This window comes from Peromyscus californicus, unplaced genomic scaffold (genome assembly GCF_007827085.1).
Source record: "Peromyscus californicus insignis strain IS unplaced genomic scaffold, ASM782708v3 Scaffold_14__1_contigs__length_90479793_seg_2, whole genome shotgun sequence".
In the NCBI taxonomy this organism is placed as follows: Eukaryota; Metazoa; Chordata; class Mammalia; order Rodentia; family Cricetidae; genus Peromyscus; species Peromyscus californicus.
Genome location: NW_026294436.1, coordinates 67,809,569 through 67,833,666, shown reverse-complemented (window position 1 = coordinate 67,833,666; position 24,098 = coordinate 67,809,569). Strand labels below are relative to the sequence as shown.

The window sequence follows — 24,098 nt, the reverse complement described above, 5'->3', positions numbered from 1 at the left end:
GCGAGAATGAGGAGGGTTTATATGAGCGAGAATTGTTGAGACCAAGGTTGGATAAAGCACAGGGACAAATAGCCAAACGAATGGAAACACATGAACTATGAACCAATGGCTGAGGGGTCCCCACTGGATCAGGCCCTCTAAATGGATGAAACAGTTGATTGGCTTGATCTGTTTGGGAGGCATCCAGGCAGTGAGACCAGGTCCTGTGCTCATTGCATGAGTCGGCTGTTTGAAACCTGGGGCCTATGCAGGATCGCTTGGCTCGGCCTGGGAGGAGGGGACTAGACCTACCTGAACTGAGTCTACCAGGTTGATCTCAGTCCTTGGGGAAGGCTTTGCCCTGGAGGAGGTGGGAATGGGGGTGGGCTGGGGGAAAGGTGAGGGGGGCGGGAGGGGGGGAGAACAAGGGAATCCGTGGCTGATATGTAGAACTGAATTGTATTGCAAAATAAAAATAAAAAAAAAAATGGATCTTGTATTCCAGCTAAAACGACTGAACTTCTGTGCACTGGGACAGGGGAGCCATTAGCATTTTCTGGTTTTTGTTTTGTTTTGTTTTGTTTTGTTTTTCGAGACAGGGTTTCTCTGTGTAGCTTTGCGCCTTTCCTGGAACTCACTTGGTAGCCCAGGCTGGCCTCGAACTCACAGAGATCCGCCTGGCTCTGCCTCCCGAGTGCTGGGATTAAAGGCGTGCGCCACCACCGCCCGGCAATTAGCATTTTCTGAACGAGGGCAACTTGATGAGATCTGTTTCTTCTGCTGATGAATATAGAAACTCTATGTTGCATAGGTTGGAAAAAGTATGAACTATGCACTAATCACATCTGTTAGGCTCACAATTTATCCAAGGAAAAATTCAACTCAGTGACTGAGGGAGTGAGATTGAAGAAATGGGTGACAATGGCTAGGGAGGGAATCAAAAATGTTGTAGTTGCTTAGAGGTCAAAGGTGACTCCTACTATACCTCAGGATGCAGTATAGCTCTAGTGGTCCATAAATAACTATTGAAGTGGAATTTGTGGATTTAAGTAACTGAGAGAGTAGCTCCAAAAACCCTTGGCTGGAGAGATGGTTCAGCAGTTAAGAGCACTGGCTGCTTTTCCAGAGGACTAGGGTTCAAATCCCAATATTTCCGTGGTGGCTCATAACTATAACCCCAGTTTCAGGGGCTGTGATGCTCTTTTCTGGCCTCTGTGGACACTGCAACCACATGGTGCAAACACTATACTTTTAAAATAAAATTTGTATAAAAAGAATAGGAAAACTCAAGAAGCTCTTTGATGCTGACAATTTATGTTTTAGATTGTTGGCTTGGAACAGCCAGTGGGACATGTAAATGAATTGTCCTCGGACAACAGAAGCTGCAAAGTAAAGCAGCAGAAGTTGGGGGTGATGGAATAGGCAGGAATCGGCAAAGAAAACAAAAGAAAGCGTCAGGCCATGCCCCAGGTTTAGAGGAAGAGACTCCGGAGGGTCAGGCCAGAGCATGTGGTGGAGGTCAACAAGGCAGAGAAGACTGGAGCTGAGGAGGAGAAAAGAGAATGCTGGCAGAGTGGGCAGGTGGAGAGACGCAAACAAAGCTGAATACTGGAAAAGGACTACTGAATTTCATTTTGGAAGCAACGGTTGTATCAGTGTGGGAAGAGGAGGAGTGTGGGATGAGGCCTGGGTTGGGTGTGATAGTTGAAAGACAGGAACAGGTCGGTTGAGAAGCCCAAGGACCAGGAGGCCAAAGAAGGGAGTTCTTGGGTGGAAGAAAGCTCCAGAGTTCTTGTGAGTGGAGGAGCTGACAAGGAAAGAACAATGGAGGTGCCCTTGAGAGGGCGGATGAGGCAAAGCCCTGTGTCCTGGAGCCAGAGCTTTGCTGCGCAGCCTTGTGTACGCTGCAGGGAGCTGTGTCTGCACTCTGCAGTTCAGCAGCTGAGCACCCAGAGTGGTGCTGATGTGCTTTCTTTATGTCTAAATTAATTTAAGATGCAATAGTCCCTGTGGCATGTGGCTACCTTTAAGGGTACCCAAAATAGCATAAATAGTTACATTAGGAAAGAGGATCAGACACTGCAAGTGATAATGGACAAGTTCTAGATGACTTGAGGAAGAGGTGGAAGTGTTGAAGAAACTCAGGATCTAAGTTTCCTTTTCTTGTATGGAAATACACAGCATCACTTGCCCGAAGGGTTCCAGCAGGGAGCACGGTTGGGCTTTCAGTGTCCTTATGGATTTCAGTAGAGAAGCTGGCAGATGGGAATCACAGCAACACAGAGAGCCTCCTAGAGGAGGCTGATTCTGTAGGTGCCCTTCCCTTTCTGGAGGCTGTTTTCATTCATTAACACCCCCAAATCTGGGAGAACAAAGCATGAGGGGACTCAGAGAGCAGGTTTAGGGGAGGTTTTTGCACTGTGATGGTTGAGTAAATTAATGGTAAGCAAGGGAAGATGGCCAGGGGAATTGTGGATTAGAGCTGGAGGCCCTGAGAAGAGGCGGGGGAAGAGCACATTCTTCAGCTGCCAGGCAGTGAGAGAGAAAGCAGGGCCGTTTTCTTTTGTGAGAATTACAGATCTGGAGATAGGCTTTCCAGCAGGAAATGGGATAAGGAGATTAGCAGATGACAGTTGTCAGATAAGAGGAGCACGGAAGATTGATGCACATTTTCCAAGTGCACAGGGCCGCTGACTGGTTTGCTAGTTTACCTTTACTCTGCCTTTGTTCCCACTCTACTGACATAACCTGGAATATAATCTTAAATGGTCAAACCAGGTTTATTTTATTTTTTTGTAATGGCCTCCAAATTTATCAAAACTGAATTCAGAGCCTGTGAGATCATCTTTCCTGACATTGAAATTTTGTAGATGGAGAATGTAACATCTGGATCAAGTGACTACTCACAGGTTGTGAGCTCAGAAAGCTGAGCCTGGGTTTCTCGGTCTTTACTGCCTGCCTGCCTCCTGAACCGTGGTGTGACTTGAGCAATGGTGGCTTCTGGTCGAGAGCTTTACTAGGTATCTAATGATCTGTGTGCCACAAACTAACACACAACATGGACTACTGTCTGTAGCTTTGCTGGGGTTGCTTTGATGAATTTATATTTACAAATTACTAAGCTACTGGCTTGACCAAACTGATAAAACACCTTGCTGGAGTATTGCTCTGTTGTTTCCCAGCTTACTCATCCATTGCCGCCGTTCTGACATTCACCAGTAAGGAAAGCAGGCAGCATGTCGGTGCTGATGAATATCTGTAACAAAGCCTGCATTCTAGTCTAGCTGGAATGGCTGCCCACTACAGCTGGGAAGGAGTTTGTCAGTGAGCAGCTCTTTCCTTTCACTTTTTAAAAAGTACTAAGTGTGCCTCTTCTGCCACCCTGCCCACTAAACCCTCTCCTATGCTCTTCTGGACTTCACAAAGAAGAAAGAAATCCAAATTATACAATAAAAAGTAAAACACTTTTCAGAGAGTATTAGAACTTCACAAGGTCGCTAAACATTTCCCTTTTTGTTCTGAATAATGTTAAGAAACCTACTGAAAGGGTTGAAATTATTCATGTTTGTTGTTTATAAAATAGTACTTTATATTTTTATAATACACACACACACACACACACACACACACACACACACACACACACACCCCATATGATAATACCAATAGTACTTTCTCTTGCCTGCTTGTATACACACCCTGAGTTTAAAAAGAAGTCAGAGAGAAATCTGCAGCTGCTGCAAATGCAAATGACGATGTACAGGTTTGGGAGATGGAGAGTTAGGCCTTCGGTTTTTGTAACACTGTAACTGCTTTACCGAGTTTCTTGAAGCCATGTATGGGATCAGCTCTAAAGCATTTTCATTTTTTGCAAGGAGAAGCACAAAGAAATGGTCTTAGTCATTTTAATAAACTAAACCAAAGTGTTGTGCAGGTGACCAAAGAGTGTTAAAATACCCTCTTTTTAAATTAGTTAATATAATTTTTTCTTGAGGATTTTTACATGTTACAGTATTTGGAGTATGTGTGACATCAAATCATCAGACATTGATGATAGGGACTGTTGTGTGGTTTGAATAGGTATGGCCCACATGAACTCATGTGTTAGATGGCATAAGGAGTGGCACTATTAGGTGTGGCCTTGTTGGAGTAGGTGTGGCCTTGGAGGAAGTGTGTCACTGAGGGGGCAGGCTTTGAGGTCTTATATGCTCAAGATATGCCCAGTGCAGTACACAGTCTCCTTCTGTTGCCTGCAGATCAAGATGTAGAACTCTCAGCTCCTTCTTCAGCACCATGTCTACCTGCATACCAACCGCCATGCTTCCAGCCATGATGATAATGGACTGAAACTGTAAGCCAGCCTCAATTAAATGTTTTCTTTTGTAAGAGTTGCTGTGGTCATGGTGTCTCTTCACAGCAATAGAAACCCTAAGACAGGGACTAATATTTTTTCTCACCTAAACACTTCCTTCCTTCCTCTCCCTGACTTCCTGCCCCCTACCTCCAGGTTAACTGTATTTTAGGTACATTTAGGAGATGTAGAGGTGAAAAATTACCTTTAGGATCCTAGGCATTGTCTTTAATACAGTGCTTCTTAAAATATAGATTTTTCTCACCAGCCCAGACTTCCTAGAAAATCAAAATTTCCAGCCTACCTCCAACCCTGATCCCTGCCCAAGACCTTCAGCATCAGAATCTATGTGACATGACCTGGTAACCTGTTTATCCACAGCCCTCTAGGGAATTCTGATGCACACTCAAGTTGAGAGCCACAGGCTTTATGGCTAGAATTTTATGCCTTTCTGTAGGCAGAAGTTTATGTCCTGCCAGCAACTCCCAAATACCCAGCAGCCCTTCCCAAATAATTGACTCAGAGGCTTAATATTACTTATAAATACTCAGCCAGTAGCTCAGGCTTATTACTGACTAGCTCTTACACTTAAATTAACCCATAATTCTTATCTATGTTTAGTCACATGTGGGTGCCCACAGAGGTTTCCTAGTGAGATCTGAGCTTGCTTTACCCAACAGGACTGCATAAGGATGATTGGACCACGGGCCTGGGTACCAGGTGTTTGGAAGGGTCTACACTTGGTTGTATCTAGCAAAGGGGAGGTCTTTTGCCCATCCCCTTGGCATTGTTATAAAAAAGCCCTTTTGAATAAAGTTCTGGGCCATTGGGTGTTGATCCATGTCCTCCCAAAGCTATCCTGTGTTTCTGTCTTTTTTATTCTTCTCGGCTAGGCCTATCATTCTATCTGCAAGTTCCTTATTCCTCTCTCATCCTCATAGGAACCCTGTAAAAGGTGGGGGCTGCTCTCCGACAGCCATGTGGCTTGGTACCTTTTCTCAGTATGGCATTCTCATCTTGCTTCCTTTGCTTCTGGCTGGTGACTCCTGACTCTGCCCTTCCTCTTCCCAGCATTCTCAGTTTGGTTGCCCTGCCTATAATGCCTGCCTGGCTACTGGCCAATCAGTGTTTTATTAAACCAATTCAAGTGACAAATCTTTACAGTGTACAAGAGGATTGTTCCACAGCACCTTTGTTATTTTTTTTATTGAGACATAATTAACATATCAAGGATTTCACTGTTTCAGTGTCTGGTTGAGTGAATTTTCACCTCATTGTGCACCTGTTTAATTCTGAAACATTTCATCACAAAAGGAAACTCCACACCTATAAACAGCCGGTCCCCACTGCTAGCTCCAACCCCCCAGCTCAGGGTGACCACAAGTTTGTTTTTTGTCTTCATGGTTTACCTATTATGGATGCTTTATATAAATAAAGTCATGGAATATATGGCCTTTTGTTTCTGCCGTTCACTTAACAAGATTTTGAAGGTTGATTCATGCTGTTGAATGCACTTCTCTGTTTTCATGGTTGAATTTTATTGTGTTGGAAAGACACATTGGTAACATGTTTATCCATTACTCACTTGACGGACATGCAGGTTGTTTCTGCTTTTTTCGTGCTCTGAGTATTTATGTCTACATTTTGCAAGAACTTGTTTTCAGTTCTCTTAGGTACATAGAGTCAGTTATCACTTGTGAATGTTAAGTCCAGAAACTCACTGGAAGCAAGTGAACAGTGAATCATCCAGATACAGGATTGTGTTCCTGTAAGCCCATGTTCACAACATTCCCATCAGATAATCAGTACAAACCTGGCTTTGTGTGCTTCTGCTTTGAGAAAGGTTCCTTGGTGTATATTGCTGGTTCCTTAATAGTAACACTTATGTCTGACAGCAGTGTAACTCATGCCTGAAAGTGTTTATTTCACACCTACATTTTTCTCTGATTTGTGCGTCCCAGGCAGCTCTTCAGCAGTACCCTTAAAACAGTGAGGTTACAAACAGAAAGCACAAACACTGTAAAAAATGTGGCATTCAGGGAGCTGCCAGATAGAGACCTATTGGTCTCCCCGGGACGTTGTGTACCAGCAGGTCAAATTTTCCCCTCTTGCAGTAGTTGTGAAAATACCACAAGGATTATTTAGAGGGTTGCAAGTAAGTTATATCTAACAGGCAGATTCCCAGAGTATGAACCCAGAAATAATGTATTTGATGCTAGGCACCATCTGTACCTGGCAGTGGACTTTCAGGATCATGTGATGACTCTGATTTTAGTGGTTCACTGAGGATGTTAGGCTGTTAGAGCGCCACCAGCACCATGGAAGCGTTCTGGCTTCTCTGCTCTTGATGATGTTTTGAGTTCTTCTTTCTTTATTGAGACCGTCTTTGAGGATATGAAATAATATCCATTTCTTTGTGGTTTTAATTTTATTTCCTGAAATGACTAATGTATATTAGTTACTTGAGTGTTTTGAGAGACACCTTTTCAAAACCTTGGCCTCTTTTAAAGTGGATTCTCCTTTTATGGATGACTTCTGGTTTTTGTTTTTAAACATGTATCTGGAGGGTAGGCACTTAAATATATAATTTGAGAATATATCCCTATTCAGAGTGTGTGTGTGTGTGTGTGTGTGTGTGTGTGTGTGTGTGTGTGTGTGTGCTTTTTTGAGACTGTCCTTTGATGTTTGAAACATTGTTTGATGAGGCCCAGTTTTACCTATTTCTCCTTTGCTTGTGCTTTGGAAACTTGAATATCCACTCCTCATGTAATTATCTAATCAGCGTGTCTTGGCAGAAAACTGTTCACACATTTTTATTATTAAAGACATGAAGAGTAGAGTTTATGGTTTCAATAGATTCTCACTTGCTTTCTAAAAGACTATCATTTATAAATGTATTTGTTTGCAGGGATTTACAAAGATTTATATAGAATTTTACACTGGCATCCTTAGAACCATCTGTTTATAAAAAGCAGTGTTAAAGCCATTTAGCCAATGACTATTTTTGTTTGGGAAAATTGAAAAAACAACAACAACAACACAACAAAAAACCACTTATCACTGCTTTGGCTAATCCTCCTCCTCCTCCTTCTTCTTCAGACTCTGCCTCTTTTAAAACTGTGAACTTTCTGCTTTGAAAGCAGGATCTCAAAAGCCATTTGTGAAAGAACACAAGCTCCCGAAGGTGGAAATAAACAGGTATTGGTGTTTATTTGTGTTAGTTTAGAGGTAGTAGCCAACATGTCAGAAAACTGAGTCTGTAGTACTTATACTAGGCTGAGCAAGCAAACAGTATCAGCCAGCGTGGCTTTACTCTAAGTAACTCTAAATCCAGAAGATCAAAGGACACTATAACCAAAAACAGCCCTTGTTGCAATTTCCCTGTAGAAGCAGGAAAAGGCTAGAAATTACATGTCACCTTCATATCCTGGCTGGCTGACCTCGGTGCTCAGATCAAGTCCCTCTGTATGCCAGCTGTTACCATTATTAAGACTTTGCCCCGAGGGGTTAAATAGGAGAAAAACTCCCGTGTCCTATCCCAGAGCAAACACAGAAGTCCCAGCCCCTCACATGCCGATTCAACGCACTCTGTGCCTGCCACTCACTCCCCCTCCTGCTCTGCTCCTGTGAGCTCCTACTTTCTCTTGTGCTGAGTTCTGCTGCCTGGCCAGTCTGCCCGCCCGCCCGCCCGCCTGCCAGCCTTTGCAGATCAAACTGAGCCAGGAGTTTCTTCTTTCAACAGGAGGTAATGTCTTTATTTCTGCTTCCTAGGTGGGTGTTTGTTGTTTTAAAGGAATTTCTTTTTAAACTGAACCTATTTTTTAAGGCTGTATTTTAAAATCCAGCTTACTTTTTTTCCAGTGTAAATTCTGAATAGTGTTTTACTACTTTAAAAATCGTGCAGTATTCATTTGAGTGTGTAGTTTGGTACAGTAGAAGAGGGTCTGCTATTCCGAAGTTTATTAAAATGTGCTTTCTTTGTGGAGTTGGAAGGAAACCTAAGATTTAAAGTGGAGTATATTGTTTCCTACCTTTCGAGTTTTGTTTAATCTCTGCCTGAATCGGGTTGGGGGGGGGATTGAAAATGTGCCCCTACCATGACCAGTTAATAAAAAGATAGGTAACGAATCACTTTACTCACTTCTGCCAATGAAGTATTTTTAAAGAGCAGTGAATTAATCTTCCAGCCTATGAAGAGAGCCCCTCGGGAGCTAAGCATCAGCAGCAGGTTAAGTTTCCCCAGGTCATTTCAGATGTTCAGCCCAGTGTGCCCCTCCGAGCTGCGTCTGAGCTAATTAAACGCTGTGCCTTGTATGGTTTTAATTGTACCAGTGATGGCTGCACTGGGATTGGAATCACTGCTTAACGTCCTGTTAGCAACAAAATAGGTTTTTCTAGATTGACTTTTGTTTCAAGTGAGAATGGATAATTTATATGTAACTGGCAAAAAAAGAAAGAAAAAAAAAAGTTCACACTGGTCTTAATTTGTAAAGAATGTTTCTGTGTGGTAATGAAAGCTAACATCTCTCATTTCGGTCTCTGGTGAGGAAAAATGCCCTTCAGCAGGGACAGTGCAAGGCTTTCAGAACATGCTTTGTGATTTACTAAGAATTGTCCTTATCTGAGAAGTATCCATGTGGACATAAGAATGAAATTCACTCCCTTTACCTGTAGAGGATGATTCTAGACCCTAACATTTGTAGACATTAGCTCCAGTTTGCTCTGACGGCTGGGCCAGCACTAGACCCAGAAGTAAGCCCTGGACTTGGAGGCAGGGGGCTCTCTGCTTCCATGGCTTTAATTCCTAATGGCATGTTCTGCTTTTTAATGTGCTGAAATAGTTATCTTGTTTATTTACTCTTTAGTTTTGCCTCTCTAATTGGTGATGCTAGGATGTTTTTACTGTCAAATACTGAGCATTAGAATATGTAAAGAATTACACTACATTTGGAATGTCTCATACTTTATGTAGTTTACATTATACACCTGAAATTAAGAATTGTGACCATCAATTCCTTGTAGTGATTATAAAGAATATGCAATGTCTGAAATGATTGCTCTACAGTGCAGTTTAAGAAATACATGTTAACCTTGTCTCAGCTTGTAAAATGATCTGTTTATTACTGATTCCTCTGACTTTCAGCTGTAAACTCTTATCTTCCTAGCTTATATTGAACCAATTACCCTTTTTGGTAACCCTTGAGAAATATCCTTTCCTATGATTGTTTTTCTCAATTCTTCTATTTCTGTCCTTACTGCTGCGAATCCTGGGATCGAGTCTGAGCATTCTCACAGTATGACTCTTAAAACACTAATGTGTATGTTGGATAACCTGGACATACATTGACATACACTGAACATTTCCTATTTTTAAAAGATTGCAATCAGTGATCATACCCCAACACAGGAAATAAAATTGAGATAATATCAAGACAGTGAACGGCTTATGATATGGAATGAGTATATGCTTTTTAGTTGGTTGATCTACCAATCTATTGTATTGTATAGCGCGCACACACACACACACACACACACACACACACACACACACACACACACACACACACACACACATATATGCCGGCTTTGAGAAACAGAGTGGGCTGTTCTCTTCACCTTACTTTTATTCTCTCATTTTAGTTACTGTTAAGTAGGATCATTTAATGCCAGCCTTCATATTTAATTTATAAGAAAACTCACAAGGAGCATAGTAGATGTTTCTCATAGGGACATTTACCTATTTAACTAAAAATATGGGTTAATTACTTTTGCAAGCAAACAAAAATCCCAGGTCAACAGTAAATGCTGTACTGTTCATCTGATACATACAAAAAAGTATGTATCAGAATTCAGGAGTATTTGTAGTGATAATTTAAGTAAGGAATAGAAAAATAGTTATGAAAATTATACCCTGGCAATACTAAAAGTAAATATACTGATCAAACTGAAGTAAGAAAAAGCCTTTACAAATTCAGTGTTTTCTAAGCTTAAAACAGTTTCAGAGTCCTTTCATAAGAGGATGCTCTTATCAGTGTTTCATACAAATATTTGAGTGATATTTCCCAAGTTGCTCAATAAACTAAAAGATCCCCTTGAGACATTCTGTCTGGGCCAGACTCTGCAGGGAAGGACCCATTTGGGAAGCTGCCCTAGAAACTTGATTTGCTACTGCTCAGAGTTCAAAGATCAGCAAGGGGGCTTGGGACAAACATTTGTGGGGGAACTTTAATTCTCAGTAAACACATTACCATTTAAATCAATCCCAGTTTTTGACAAAATGAGAGCATTTTTTTTTTAAATCTTCACGTACTTTAGTGTGGCAATAAATGAAAGGAAGATTTTCTTCTTGACTTACCTCAGTGATGAGTGTTTACTCTGAGCTGATAAATTCTGAGGGTTTGGGTGGAGTGTTAAGCATCGTGGCTGTGATGTCTCCAGATGAGCCTGTGACTTCCTCTCCATTAGCTGGCTCAGTGATATGATCCAGAATGACCAAGAAGAGCTGGAGTCAAGAAGATAGTTGCCTTGTTGCAAGTTGAATTTTCTTGAGAAAAGAGTGTGTTCAGATGACCTCAAGACAAAGACCTACATCCCAAGGGCTTTATTTCCAGAACACTTTGTAATTCTTATTTGGTGGGGATATGAAGCTGGGAAGCAGCCTTGTCTTCTGTAGGTTGTGTGAGTGTAGCATTAGAAATTTAAGATGCTCAAAGTGCAACCAGAATTGTTTCCCCCTTTCTTGGCGTGAACGTCGGGGAACATGCTCTTCCGTTGGCGGAGCCGGAGAGTTCACTTTAGAAGCTGACCAGTGCTTATGGATATACTTTTCTTGAGGGTTAAATAAACTCATTCGTCAAATTAGCTATTTCCTAAACTGCCTTCAGCAGACCCACAAGCCACCGAGTTTGTTCAGGTTTCTGCACATGTGCACAGGGATTCTGCAGTTGTCTCTCCTTTATTCAATGCTGATGTCTTAGAAAGGCTTCTGCACTGTGTCCTTGCCTCTGCCCGTCCAGTGCAAGGACTGCCACCAAGGAACAAGTGGAGATGTGTTGAGTGACAGTTGGATCCTCTTAAAAACTGATGAATATTAATTATGTAAACTATAATTGCTGCCTTGGCTGCATATTGGAATTACTTGGGAGCTTTAAAAAAAAATCACTGATGGCCATACCATTACAGTATGAATGAAATTAGAATTGCTGGCTAGCAGTCTCTTTTTGTAATTTAAAAAACATACATTACTGAAATGATTCTGATGTGTAGCTGAGGTGGAGACTATTGTAACAGGCCTATGGTTTTGCAAATGTCTGTTGTATCCATTGCATTTCCCTTCAGACTTGTGATCCAGATGTGTGCCTTGGTTGGGGTGGGAATTAGGAAACCACCTTTAGAAGGACTTTGCCTGTTTTTTTATTACCATTGTTTGACATTCCTGAGTTAGAAAGATTCTTTGGCTTTAGTTTATGTAATTTTGGTTATATGGATTAGCACAGTACTCCAGATTTAGAGTTAAAAATAATTCGATTTAATGGAACTTAACCTCTGAACTACAGACTCAAAGATAATGAGTCTCATTTCTCTCATGATGCTCGCTTACAATGTGAGTTTGAGACATGGTTACTGTGTGGTGTGATCATTTCTGTGGCTCTTTAAGAACTGCTTTCTTTCTTTTTTTTTTTTGGTTTTTCGAGACAGGGTTTCTCTGTGTAGCTTTGCGCCTTTCCTGGAACTCACTCTGTAGCCCAGGCTGGCCTCGAACTCACAGAGATCCGCCTGGCTCTGCCTCCCGAGTGCTGGGATTAAAGGCGTGCGCCACCACCGCCCGGCAAGAACTGCTTTCTTAATTGCAGTATGTGAGAGAGCTCTTGAAGTGTATGTAGTTAGGGAGGTAATGTTCATGCTAAATGAAAATGGTAGCATCCTTTGACCTAATGGTAAGCAAGAAATCTCATTTTTACACCCCTATCTTTTCCTGCATAGACCCAGTGCCAAAGGAACATGGACATAAAACAAATGAAAAAATAGGAGTGGTGTTTCTGTAAGCCTAAATTCCCTTTTAACTTATCCCTGCATGTATAAATTCATGCCTTGGCAACTGACGCATCTCTAGCTAGCTAAATTCAGGGGTTTTTCTGATTTGCTCTGGTGCGTTTACTATCTTCCTAAGGATTTTTTTTTTTTTACTTTTATCATGTTCTAGTGTAAAAGTGGGCAAAGGCTCTCCATTTTTCTGCTATATCATTAAATTTTTATAAATACTATTGGTAGATTTGTAGAAAGATATGTAGCAGTTATGGTTTATCATCTTTGATATCTTTATATATTACATATATATTCAGAGAGGTTATATAATGGTAAAATGCTTTGTACATTTCACTTTCAAAAGTGGTAGTTGTTATTGTGTAAGTTAACACTACCTGATTGATAATATAAATTTAGTAGTCAAATAGCAAGTTCTCATGAAAAAGAGCTATAATCCTTCCAGAGCTCCCATACCTAAGTCAGTTTGCCTGTTCAGTAGTGTGGGAAAGCACCCTGCTGCCAAAGAGGCTCTGATGGGATGTCTATGGAATAGGTAGATAGTTGTGGGATTAGATCAAAAGCATGGCTTCGGATTTGCTGCATCTTATACTTATGGAGAATAATAGCAACAATACTTTTGTATGGTTCTTGCAACCTGTGAAATGTTTTTAAGTGCTTAGGTGGAAATATTTATAAATATTCTTATTGGAAGAGAGTTTAATGGCAGAAAATTTATGAACTAAAAAAAAAGTTACTTTGTCTCAGAAGGTAAGAAGACACTTCTTTCTAAGACCTTCTCCTTAAGTTTCTAAACTAAACATATGGGCTTTGCTCAGGTTACTGTTACATTATTTTGAAATTATCTGAGTAGTAGCTGAGAACAAGGATGATCTATTGGCTTGTTTTTGTTTGTTTCTAGTTAGTGATGTAGCAATGGCTGGATAGCACCTCTAATTTATTAAGATGTCTCTGGTACTCTTGAAAGGTGAATTATAACCTTTTAAACTATTTTGGGAAATACTGAATTTAGAGGCTTTTTCATGTGGGTCTTCAGACAGAGTCTTATGTCAGTAATCTCTGGTGAACCTATAAATACTGTTGACCTTGGCATTTCCCTGGAGTCATCTTTACGTATTGGAAAGCCTTACCCTTAGAGTCTTGGGGTGGAATTGAATCCCAGTTATGTGATTTGGAAGAGACTTTCATATTGTTGACACTTAGTTTTCTCTTAAATGGGTTAAACTATCTTCATAGAGGTATTTTGAGAAAGTGATTCACACAGCAAAGTAACTTTAAAAATTCTACTAATGCTTTATGAGGAAAATTACTAGTAGAGACATAGCCTGGCTGATGTCCTTCTAAACCCTCCCCTAGTTGAAGAGCACCATGCAGAGGATGCCCGGCACACAGACATTGTTTCTCACAACCTTTAGAGAAGCTGTGCTCCTGCCGCAGTACTAAATACTGAGAAGCCAGCGTGCCGCTAGTGATCAGAACCGAGGCCATCATTTTAGGGTAAGATCACTCAGTGTCAGAGGAACAATTTCCTACCAAAACAAGGTCAATAAATAATAGATACAAATCCTTCCAAAATCGCCTTTAGTCCTTTGTGAAAAGAATAACTTGAAGTCCTTTTGTGTACCTATCTTCTGTTTGGAGAAAAAAGAGGCAAGGTAATTCATTCTTTACATATACGTTTTACCAAAGAGATTCAAATCCTGTCAGATGTTATCAAAATTAGGCACAGCACAGTTTGGGAGAATGATACAAGCTATAGTTAAACTCAAAAATTAATTAGAACTTAAGTTAAAATGTGTTACTTTCCCTACCCTAATTAGAAAAAAAATTTTTTCTTCTTCAGCACTCTTGTCCAACCTTGCATTGTGCATCCTCTCGCCATTGCGTAGGCCTAGTGCCCTTGCTGCCTTGAAGCCTTGTTTGAGGTTTTTCTCTTCCTGGAGAATGTGTGCCAAGGACTAGCAGCACAGACATGTTGCTGGAGGCTGGTTGCCGCTTCCAGGCACCTGGTTCAGAACCTGTCTTTATTTATTTGTTTGTTCGTTTGTTTGTTTGTTTGTTTGTTTGTTTTTTAAAGGCTTGTGCCACCACTGCCCGGCGGTGTACACTTTTATTTATTTATTTATTTTAAAGATTTACTTATTTATTATGTATACAACATGTATGACTGCAGGCCAGAAGAGGGCACCAGATCTCATTGCAGATGGTTGTGAGCCACCATGTGGTTGCTGGGAATTGAACTCAGGACCTCTGGAAGAGCAGTCAGTGCTCTTAACCGCTGAGCCATCTTTCCAGCCCCAGAACCTGTCTTTTAAGCACATCCCCAGCAGACCCCTGAGTTTGGAGGCATGGGGCCAGCTTTCAATGTTTTAGTCTAGCGGATGTGCTCCAGGGAGCCTCACTCTCTTGAAAGCATGCTTGGCTCTGAACTGGAATGCAGCCTTAACCATTAACTTACTGCTGTGAGTCCGGGGAGGCAGTGTTACTCCACATGCGTCATCTGAGCCTTTAGAAGGTAGAACGCTCTAACCTTGGCATTCGTCACCCTAGTTTCACCCCTTATCACTGGTGTGTGACTCTGGCACCTTACTTAGTCTCTACAGCAAGTTTTATTTTCCAGAATGGACTAGGTAATGCCTTCCACATCTGTTTTCCTGATCCTCTTAGTGGGATCAACTGGAGTGAGATGATGCATGTGAAAGTGCTTTCGAAATACCAAAGAGGTGCCTATTGTGCTGTTGATGGCAAGGAAGACATCGTTCCTTCAGGCTATGAGTCCTGTGTTTGTTAAGGGTAGTGATGGCTTCACTAAGTGCTTACTGTGGTAACTGGATCACATCTGTGTATCCTCTTCAACAGCACTTAGATTTTTAACTTGGCAGTTTTCTGGACTTGTTAGAAATTGTGACTTCCAGTTCCAAGCAGGGGCTGTATGGTTCTTCATGTACTTTAGCTGCCTTTGTGCTCCTGAAGCCATTGCGTGGTTCCATGGCATCCTTTAAGTGAGTTGTGTTATTGATACAGTTCGGTGCATATTGTATTAGTGATAAATTTCATAATTCAGACAGATTGTATCATGATTATATAATAAGATTTTCAATTATGTGCTCTTTTTATTTGAAGTGTGAGTTTTTGTGTTTCATAGGATTGAATTCTAAGCACACGAACTGGTGACCCTGCACACACACACACACACACACACACACACACACACACACACACAGTCTTTATTTTAACCACATAGACTGTTTCCTGGCAGTTCTGGAGTTTTACACATGCCAGCTCTCTACCACTGAGCTGCAGCTGCTGACCTTAACCACATTGATTCTTCGCAGTAGAGTTTTCTGTAGATAGCTTTGTTTGTGTGTAATGGTGTCCACTGACTTCTTCCCATCCATTACATCCAGATCTAAATCACTATTTTTTTTAGTTTTGTTTTGTGTTCTATGTGGTTTTTCTTTTTCTGTTTTTTTCTTTTTCTTCTTTTATTTATTTTTTCATTCATTTATTCACTTATTTATTTATTTGTTTGCTTATTTGAGATAAGATCTGATTATGTAGCTTGGGTTGAATCAAACTCACCATTCTCTTGCCCCAGCTCCTAAGTTCTGGAATTCTAGACATGTTACCATCATGCCAAGCTGACTCATTCTTTTCCGTTATGTGTAACACCTAACAAGATAACGGCAGAACTTAAGTTCTCTGTTGACTGTAATTTAAGTGGTTTGCTCTTTTCACCATTAAACTGTTGTAGCCCAGACCCTGGTGATATGCATATTATTCATATGTATATGAATATATTTATATGTATTTGAATACACATTTTTCTCACATATCTGGAGTTTCACCTAGTATTTCAACAAATTTAAGAAGACTTTGAGACGGACTCTTAGGTGATTTGATCTGTTATCTCAGTTAGCGGCTGGTGGGATCAACGTGTTTGTTTGCAGTTACACTTCTCTCAGTTTCCATCCTAAAATTTTGGGGCTTTAAAACTAGGAAACATCATTTCATCTCTTTTCATATTTAGATCACCCAGTGCTTGACAAATGGTATTGGAAGCTGAAGTGAGGTGAGATTAGTGGCTTTTAATGGATTGATATTGACCCATCAGATTCCTGCAGAGTGAGAGGCCTGAGTGCCGAGAAAGCTTTCTTTGGATGTGCTCTCAAGAGAACATGCTGGCATGCACATCACTGTCTCTGTAAGTTATTCTTTACGTATGATTCAAAACTGATCTTAAACTCCGCAATAAATACTGTTGCTCTTGCATTTATAATCACACCATTACACTTAGCACAGGATTTGCCACGTGTGAAAATGGTCAATGTTTTCTTCTAGAATCTCCTTCTGCATCACTACTTACTGTATTTATTCTCCTCTGCTCTGTATGCTTTGCTGTTAGTTCCCCTCCATCCCAGCAGCAGACCAGCTTTTCCTTCTCCTGTTATCTCTGCCCTTTCTCAGCCTGGGCTTTAGTGTCAACTCTTAACTTCAGATTGAGGCTTTGCTATTTTGGTCATCTGAATGTTGTTCAAATCTTAAATGGTCTTTTAATAAAAAACCCAGAGCAAGATATCAGGTGAAAGCTGAAAGATCAGAGAAGCAGAGCAAGCCACAGCCAACACCTCTTACCTCACCAACTCCATGAATCTTCTGAGTCTTCACCCAAAAGGGTCTCAGTTGAACTGCCTTAGTTCCTGTTTCCTCACTTCCTGGGATTGAAGGCATGTGTGCTTCCCAGTACTGGGATTAAAGGTGTGTACCACTACTGCCTGCCTCTGTTTACAGTGTGACCTTGAACTCACAGAGATCCAGACTATGAACTCTGCCTCTGAGTGATAGGATTAAGGGTGTGTGCCACCACTGTCTGGCCTCTCTGTCTAATCTAGTGGCTGGCTCTTTCTTCTGATCCTCAGGCAAACTTTATTAGGGTACAAAATATATGACCACATCGATATTTCTTAAAACAGTTGTTTTGTTTTTGCTTTGTCTCTTCGTGTTTTATTTACTTATGAGTCCAATTGGTTGTTTCCATTTTATGATTGTGATTAAAGAAACCAAATCAGAGAGGGCACATGCCTTTTCCTCTAACTGCAGTCAGAAGTCTGAGTTCATAGTATTCTGTGCTACCTACTAGTGCCTGCTTCATGACAAGAGATCTCCGGGTTACAAAAAGGTTGCATTTTTAAATAGCATTTATAAAGCTGCATTTTATCACAGGCAGGGGAAAAGTGATTTGGTCATATTAAGTGTCTCTTTTGGCATATCTAAACATTTTTAACTCTTACAGAACAACAGATGGTGTGGTACAGCAAGACTAGAGGAGAATGGTTGCTGTGATTCTGGCTATAAAGACAAAGAGATGAAATCAGAAGAAAGAAAACTGGATGGAAATAAGAGAATCTAGGGACAATTTTAGGGTACTCTGGAGGGCATTATAAGTTGGTTTCAAACTATCTTGAGCCCTGTTCACTTTAGAACTGTTTACTGTAGAACCGCTTGTTTCTAGATGTTTCCAAGCAGAACCACCCAGTAGCTCTGCCAGTAGATAATAGGATCAACTAGGCAGTAGAATTGATTGCATTAAATATGAAAAGCTAGACCATTTCAGACGCCATCTTAACAGCTGGTGATTAACCAACCTGCAAACCAGAAGTGCCTTCCTGTTTGTCTGTGCATCTGTCACTCAGCTCAGCAGATCCTTGTGTTGGGATGGCTCTGCAGGCCTGGATGGCAGCAGGCTTACAGCCTGGGGCAGGGGCTGGAAAAGTGAAGGCTTCTAGTCAGTGTTCCTGCAAGAGCCTATCTAGTGATGCTCCCTACGTACAGCCACACACATTCAGTTTCAGTTAGCTTTTTTAAAAGGCTAAGCTTCTTTAAATGTCCTTCATGTTTGTTGATTTGGGAGTATTCCCATACACCCCACCTTTCTGTTAACAGTGTGAAGCTGTGCTCTTCCTCAGCAGGAACGTCAGTGGACATCAGTGAGATGGCAGGCATCCTTGGTGGTAGCTGACCGCTTAGGTCTGACCAGTCACCTTAGTCTGTGCCTGCCTTGCTTTCTATGATTGAGATGATACACTGAATTCACACCGCTTTGTTTGGGGGATATTATCTGAGTGCGTAGACTGAATGCCTTTATTCCGGAGAGATTTTATGAAAGAGAAAGCTACTTCATATACCATAATTCAAAATTTCTCACAACAGCCTTTGCAAAAGGAGATTGGGAGCTGACAAGTTAGTTTGAAAAGTGATGGCAAGACCTTTTAGACCTTTTGAGTTTATGTGTACAAGGTTTAAAATACTTTATTTTCCTAGCAAGACAATTTGTAAAGACAATTTTCAATGTGTAATTAATTTCTTACTTTGTGGTGTTTATTAGCTGAGTTTATGCATAGGTGTGAGATAGTTTTTAATCTGAAAGATAAATATTACACCAATGATGCTAACTTTTCATCAGAATGTGTTGAGTACCCTCTGGTACCAGTATCCAGATGGGGGCTTTGTGCATTCCACTGGCAGGTTCTGCTCAGAATGGCCCCTGCAGAGTTGGTGGAGTGGGTGAGAGCAGGACAGGACTCTTGCACCTGCGTGACACGCAGACAGAAAAGAGGTCACTTCTCTTGACACTTATATATGTCCGAGGTGGGGAGGGACTGGAGAGAGATTGCTCTAGAAGCCACATCAAAAGGTTAGGGATCTAAAGGAGTCCATGTGTATGGTGAATAGATCAGTGGCATTTTATGACTATTCTTACTGTAAATCCCCATACTTTGTTCCTGTGTATGTTCCTCAGAATGAGCTGGGTGGTTCAGATTGCTGGGGGGTGGGATATCAGGGTTGTCTAGTTTTTACTGTTGCATGTTTACTGGACAAAAGTGTTCCTGGTACTGAGAGCATGTGAGGGATTTCCTGTATAGGAAGGCCCAGGCCCTTTGGTAGAAGCGGGGAGAACCTGATTTAATGTGAAACAAATCTTTCCTACAATATCTTTTTTCTTGTGCAGCTGTTACCTGCTGTATACAACACAGAAAGTAAATCGTGAACAACTTTTATGGTGTGCCTAAAGGAAAACCCTGTATTCCTGATAATTGGTGTTGAAAGAATTTTTAGCTAACTAATCTTTATTTCAGTAGGCTTGTTCTTACTCTGGGATTTGAGTGACTTGGAGAAAAAAAAAACTTAAATTGTTGAGATTTTTAAGCCGTAAACCAGCCTTAAGGTTGTGTACACTGCTGACTGTGCGCTCGGTCGCCTTCAGTGTCGCCCTCATTCTGCCCACGTCTCCTGAATTAGGAGTCGAAGGGTGTTCTTGTCATTGTTACCCTCTCTCTCTTCCTGAGCGGAAGGGTGGGGTAGAGAGAGCATCCAGTGAGGGTAGAGAAGACACAGTAGATAGAGGAGGGGGCTCTGTGGGACTGGCCCTTCGCAGACTTTAGCCCGTGACTCCTGCAGGAGCCTTCATTTTCCAAGAGCTGCATTTAGATGGTTTAGGTGTCTCCCTTATTTATATATTTTCCTGCCTGCTTAGAACTGGATGGCTTTATATCTTTATCATTTCTAGGGCCAAGAAATTGGAGCATGGCTGTGATCAGTGGAAGTGATTCTGTGCTTCTGAGCAATGGCAGCATCTCAACCAGCACTACCAATCCTTGCCCCCTCATCCCCAGTGATGGAGACCTCACAGCCCAGCAGCTCACACCCAGAGAAGCCCCGAGAACAAAAGCGAGTCCAAATGGATGCCTGCAACTTAATGGCACAGTTAAGTCATCCTTTCTGCCTTTAGACAACCAAAGAACACCTCAGATGTCAGCTCAGTGCTGCCACCCTTGTCCATACCATCACCCTGTGACCAGCCATAACAATCACCAAGAGTGCCATCCCGAGGTTGGCCCCACAGCATCCTCCGCTTTGGCCTCCTGTTGCATGCAGCCACATTCCGAATACTCTGCATCCCGGTGTCCACACCATTCTCCTGTGTATCAGGCCGCACACTGCCTCCAGCCCCCGCCATCCTTCTGCCTTCATCACCCGTGGCCTGACCATTTCCAACATCAGCCTGTACGGCAGCACCTGGCCGTCATCAGGTGAGTGTCCTGATGTCTTGTCGGCCTTCAGCAGGAGACTAATCCCACATGAATGTTGAACGTGACAGCTTCTATTTATTTCTCCAAAAGAGGGAGGGAAAAGAAAAATGGTCAGAAAATAGATACCCATTCTGTGGATTGTATGAAGCCCACTAAAATATAATTGAAATAGTGTATTTGTGATATCCATTGACTTGGTGTGCATGTATATGTGTGGTGTGTGTATGTGGATGTGACAGGGGCTTGTGTGTAACCCAAGGATTTTTTTTTTTAACTTTTTTTTACTATGCATAAAAGATATATTTGTGGTGAGGTTACCCAAACAGGGGCCTCCTTATCGTGTTATTAGTAATGGCCAACCTGTATGAACAAGAAGTTAAAACTGCTTGCTTCCTTATGAGTCTGTGCATCTGTGCTCACAGTTTCTATTCCTAGGGTTTGAGTGATTCTGTAGTACATCAGAGAGAAGTAACATCCTTCCATAGCTGACAGAGCCTATAAATCTGAAGCATGTGACTTTAAGAAAGAGAACAACATTCCCTTTGCAACCCAGGTGTACTTCACACGCACGCACACACACACACACACACACACACACACACACACACACAAGAGCTTAAGGTGCACTGTCGGAGGGACACACTAGTGTCGTCGTCGTCCACGTCTCCGTATGATATGGACATTTCTGTCACTCCCACAGCTCCCTTGTGCCCTCCCGTCAGTCCTTGCCTCTTGCTGCAGGTCACTCCGTGGTCGTTCTGTTGACCTGCTCCTGGACACACAGTCATACTGCATTTATTCTTTTGTGCCTGGCAAGTTTTGCTTAGCCTAACGTCTTCAAGATTTATGTAATTGTTTGCTGTTTTGTTTTTACTGCAGACTAGTAATCCATTGTGCACATGCTACAGGCTCTCCTGTCAGTGAGGAGCCAAGTCAGTATGGGGAGAGAGTCCTCACCTTTGTCAGGTTTTCCAAGTTGTCAAGATTGGCTGCTCTTCGTCCTTTAGGAAGGAGATGTAAGAAAAGAGCAAAGAACATGGGGAGGGAGGGGAGCAGTCCCTGAAGTATGTCTCTTTGGGCTCTGAGTACATTTCCATATTAGATTTGAGAGCCTCTATGTTCTAGAAGTGTACGGAATTCCCCAGAGCTAGCCTTAGATGATTTGTCCTGACAGCTCTGGGCTCCATGATCAGGTTTGGACTCTTCCCATGTTGAATTAAACTCTGTAACTAGTGGATTCTAAAATTACATACTCATAAGTATTTCTATGATGAAGTCCTCAATTACGTAGATGGTCGTAGAGTGTGAGGTGGAACAGCTAGTTGTACATACTGAAGCTGTTGAAGCTGAATCCACTTAGTAGCCTTAAAGCAACTCTGGGCAAATAACCAGTGCTTTCAGCATGCCAGACTGTGCCAAGATTTTCTGGATTTTACTTAGCATTTGTTCATGACCTGATTCGAAAGGAATGAGAGTCCTGCGTGTACGTTAAGTGGAATGACATTAAAACTCAAGCTGATGGCAAATGGCTGAGATTGTGACTGCCTGTGGTTGGCACTGGGAATCCTACAACCCTGGTGAACTTACTGTAGATGGTGTAGAACGCTGGGTTCCTAGACTTGTCCCTGTGGTGGATTCTCCTTTAGATCTTAACTAGACAGTGATGTGAAGCTAGCTGCTTCCTTGGGCAGAAGATGTTGTACATATTGTATACCTTACTTTGCTTCAAGAATGATTCCCACAGTTTTTGTATTTATTTACATATATAATCAACACTTTGTATTGGATGCTCAAATGTGCCACACCAAAAGTATCATTCTAAGTAGATTAAAATATCCTTTTTGCAGCCGGGCGGTGGTGGCGCACGCCTTTAATCCCAGCGCTCGGGAGGCAGAGGCAGGCAGATCTCTGTGAGTTCGAGGCCAGCCTGGTCTCCAAAGCGAGTTCCAGGAAAGGCGCAAAGCTACACAGAGAAACCCTGTCTCGAAAAACCAAAAAAAAAAAAAAAAAAAAAATATCCTTTTTGCCTTTGTCAAGTCTTTACTAGAAAGGTAAATCAAATAGACTGCTACAGTATTGTGATCAATCCTACCAAGAAGGTGCACACAGGGCTAAAGAGGTATCGCACCAATGGAGAGAGAACAGAGGCCATTGTCTTGGCTGCTTGCAGACAGTGTTTATGCAAAGAGCTGCAAGGTAGTATGAGCCCCGCTCCAGCGTAACTGAGCAACTCCAGGAGAGGAGAGAGGAGGAGTGAGGGGAGAGGTGAGCTGGGCCCAAGTCCTGAAGGGAATTGCAAAGCAAGGCTTTCTAGGCTCGGTTCTGAGGAATTGTTGTTGTCGCTCTGTGTGTGGCTTCTCTGTCTATCTGCCTCTCTGTCTCTCTCTCTGTCTGTCTCTCTCTGTCTCTCTCTCTGTGTGTGTGTGTGTGTGTGTAAGTTATGAATTGCATAAAATATCATTTTAGGCATTTTTGAGTAAATGTTCAGTTATGTGACATTAAACACATTCATGTTACTAAACAAGCATCATGGCCACCCAAACCGAAAGATACATCTTCCCAATCAGACACTCTGTACCTATTAAATACTAGCATCCCTTTCTCCTCCCCTCTAGCCCTTGACAATAACCACTCTACCTTCCTTCTAAAAACTTGAGTGTTGAGGGTACCTCATATATGTAAAATCACAGTGTTTGTCCATTTGTGACTGGGTTTTTTTTTTCACTTAGTATGTTGCCAAGACTCAACAGAGTCATAGCATGTGGCAGTATGTGAGTACTGCATTTTGTTTATATATTCATCTGTTATGGACATAGGGACATCTGGACACTGCCTTTTGTGTGGATAATGCTACTGTGAGCATGGGTGTATCAAATACCTATTGGAATTCCTGCTTTCAGTTGTTTGGGTATATACCCACACCAGAGGTAGAATTGCCGAATCCCATGGTGGTTGGGTTTTGACTTTGTGAATAACTCACATACTGTTTTTTCAGTAGTTGTCCATTTTACACTCCCGCTAGCAGTGTACAAAATTCAGTTTTGACATCCTTGCCAACACTTGTATTCTACCTGTTTGGTTTGGGGAGGAGCCGTCTATTGAGTGTGATATCATAGGTCAGAATCGTGGTATGGTTTGCTTTTCACTGTCCTTGTGGAGGACCGATTGAACTGGGCCAGGACTGTGGTAGACAGGAAGACAGCACTAGATAGGAATGATGGGTGAGCTAGGATTTAGAAAGAAGTCAGTTCTAGAGGGAATAGACTGCCGTGGACTCAGTGAGTCATTAGTTGAGACTCTAGGAGGATCTAATGTAAATTTTTATTTCCTGAGGAGGTGGGTGGAGGGTAATGTCAGTCACAGAGATGAAGAAAATAGAAAAAGGGTCCTGAGTGAGCACAGAGCCTACAGTATCCAGAGCGCCTGGGGTTTGGCGATGCAGGGTATTAAAGCAGGGTATTGTGCTAGAACAGTAACCGTGAAGAGTGATGGCAGGGCTGAGGGAGGGCTCATTGGTTAAGAGTGCTTGCTGCTCTTCCAGAGGACCCGAGTTCAGTTTCCAGCACCCCTTTCTGGCCTCCATGAGTACCTGTACAATACACACACGCGGGCGCGCGCGCGCGCGCGCACACACA

The 24,098-nt window shown here is 42.0% G+C and overlaps 1 protein-coding gene across 19 annotated transcripts in view; it reads left to right on the top strand.

Annotated features, from left to right (window-relative positions):
- Positions 1-24,098, top strand: part of Disp1 (dispatched RND transporter family member 1) — a 169,084-nt gene that overhangs the window by 99,276 nt on the left and 45,710 nt on the right. For 6 of the 19 annotated variants that reach the window (XM_052737878.1, XM_052737873.1, XM_052737877.1 and 3 more), the window contains one exon: positions 19,941-20,463. The exons of 2 other annotated variants lie outside the window; for them this stretch is intronic. In XM_052737878.1, the coding sequence (XP_052593838.1) occupies positions 19,958-20,463 (506 nt within the window). In that variant the 5' untranslated portion in view covers positions 19,941-19,957. Of the gene's footprint in view, positions 1-4,235; positions 4,331-7,438; positions 7,529-8,055; positions 8,076-19,940; positions 20,464-24,098 lie in introns of those variants that run through there. 11 more of the 19 variants (XM_052737886.1, XM_052737882.1, XM_052737884.1 and 8 more) reach the window with 8 other exon arrangements.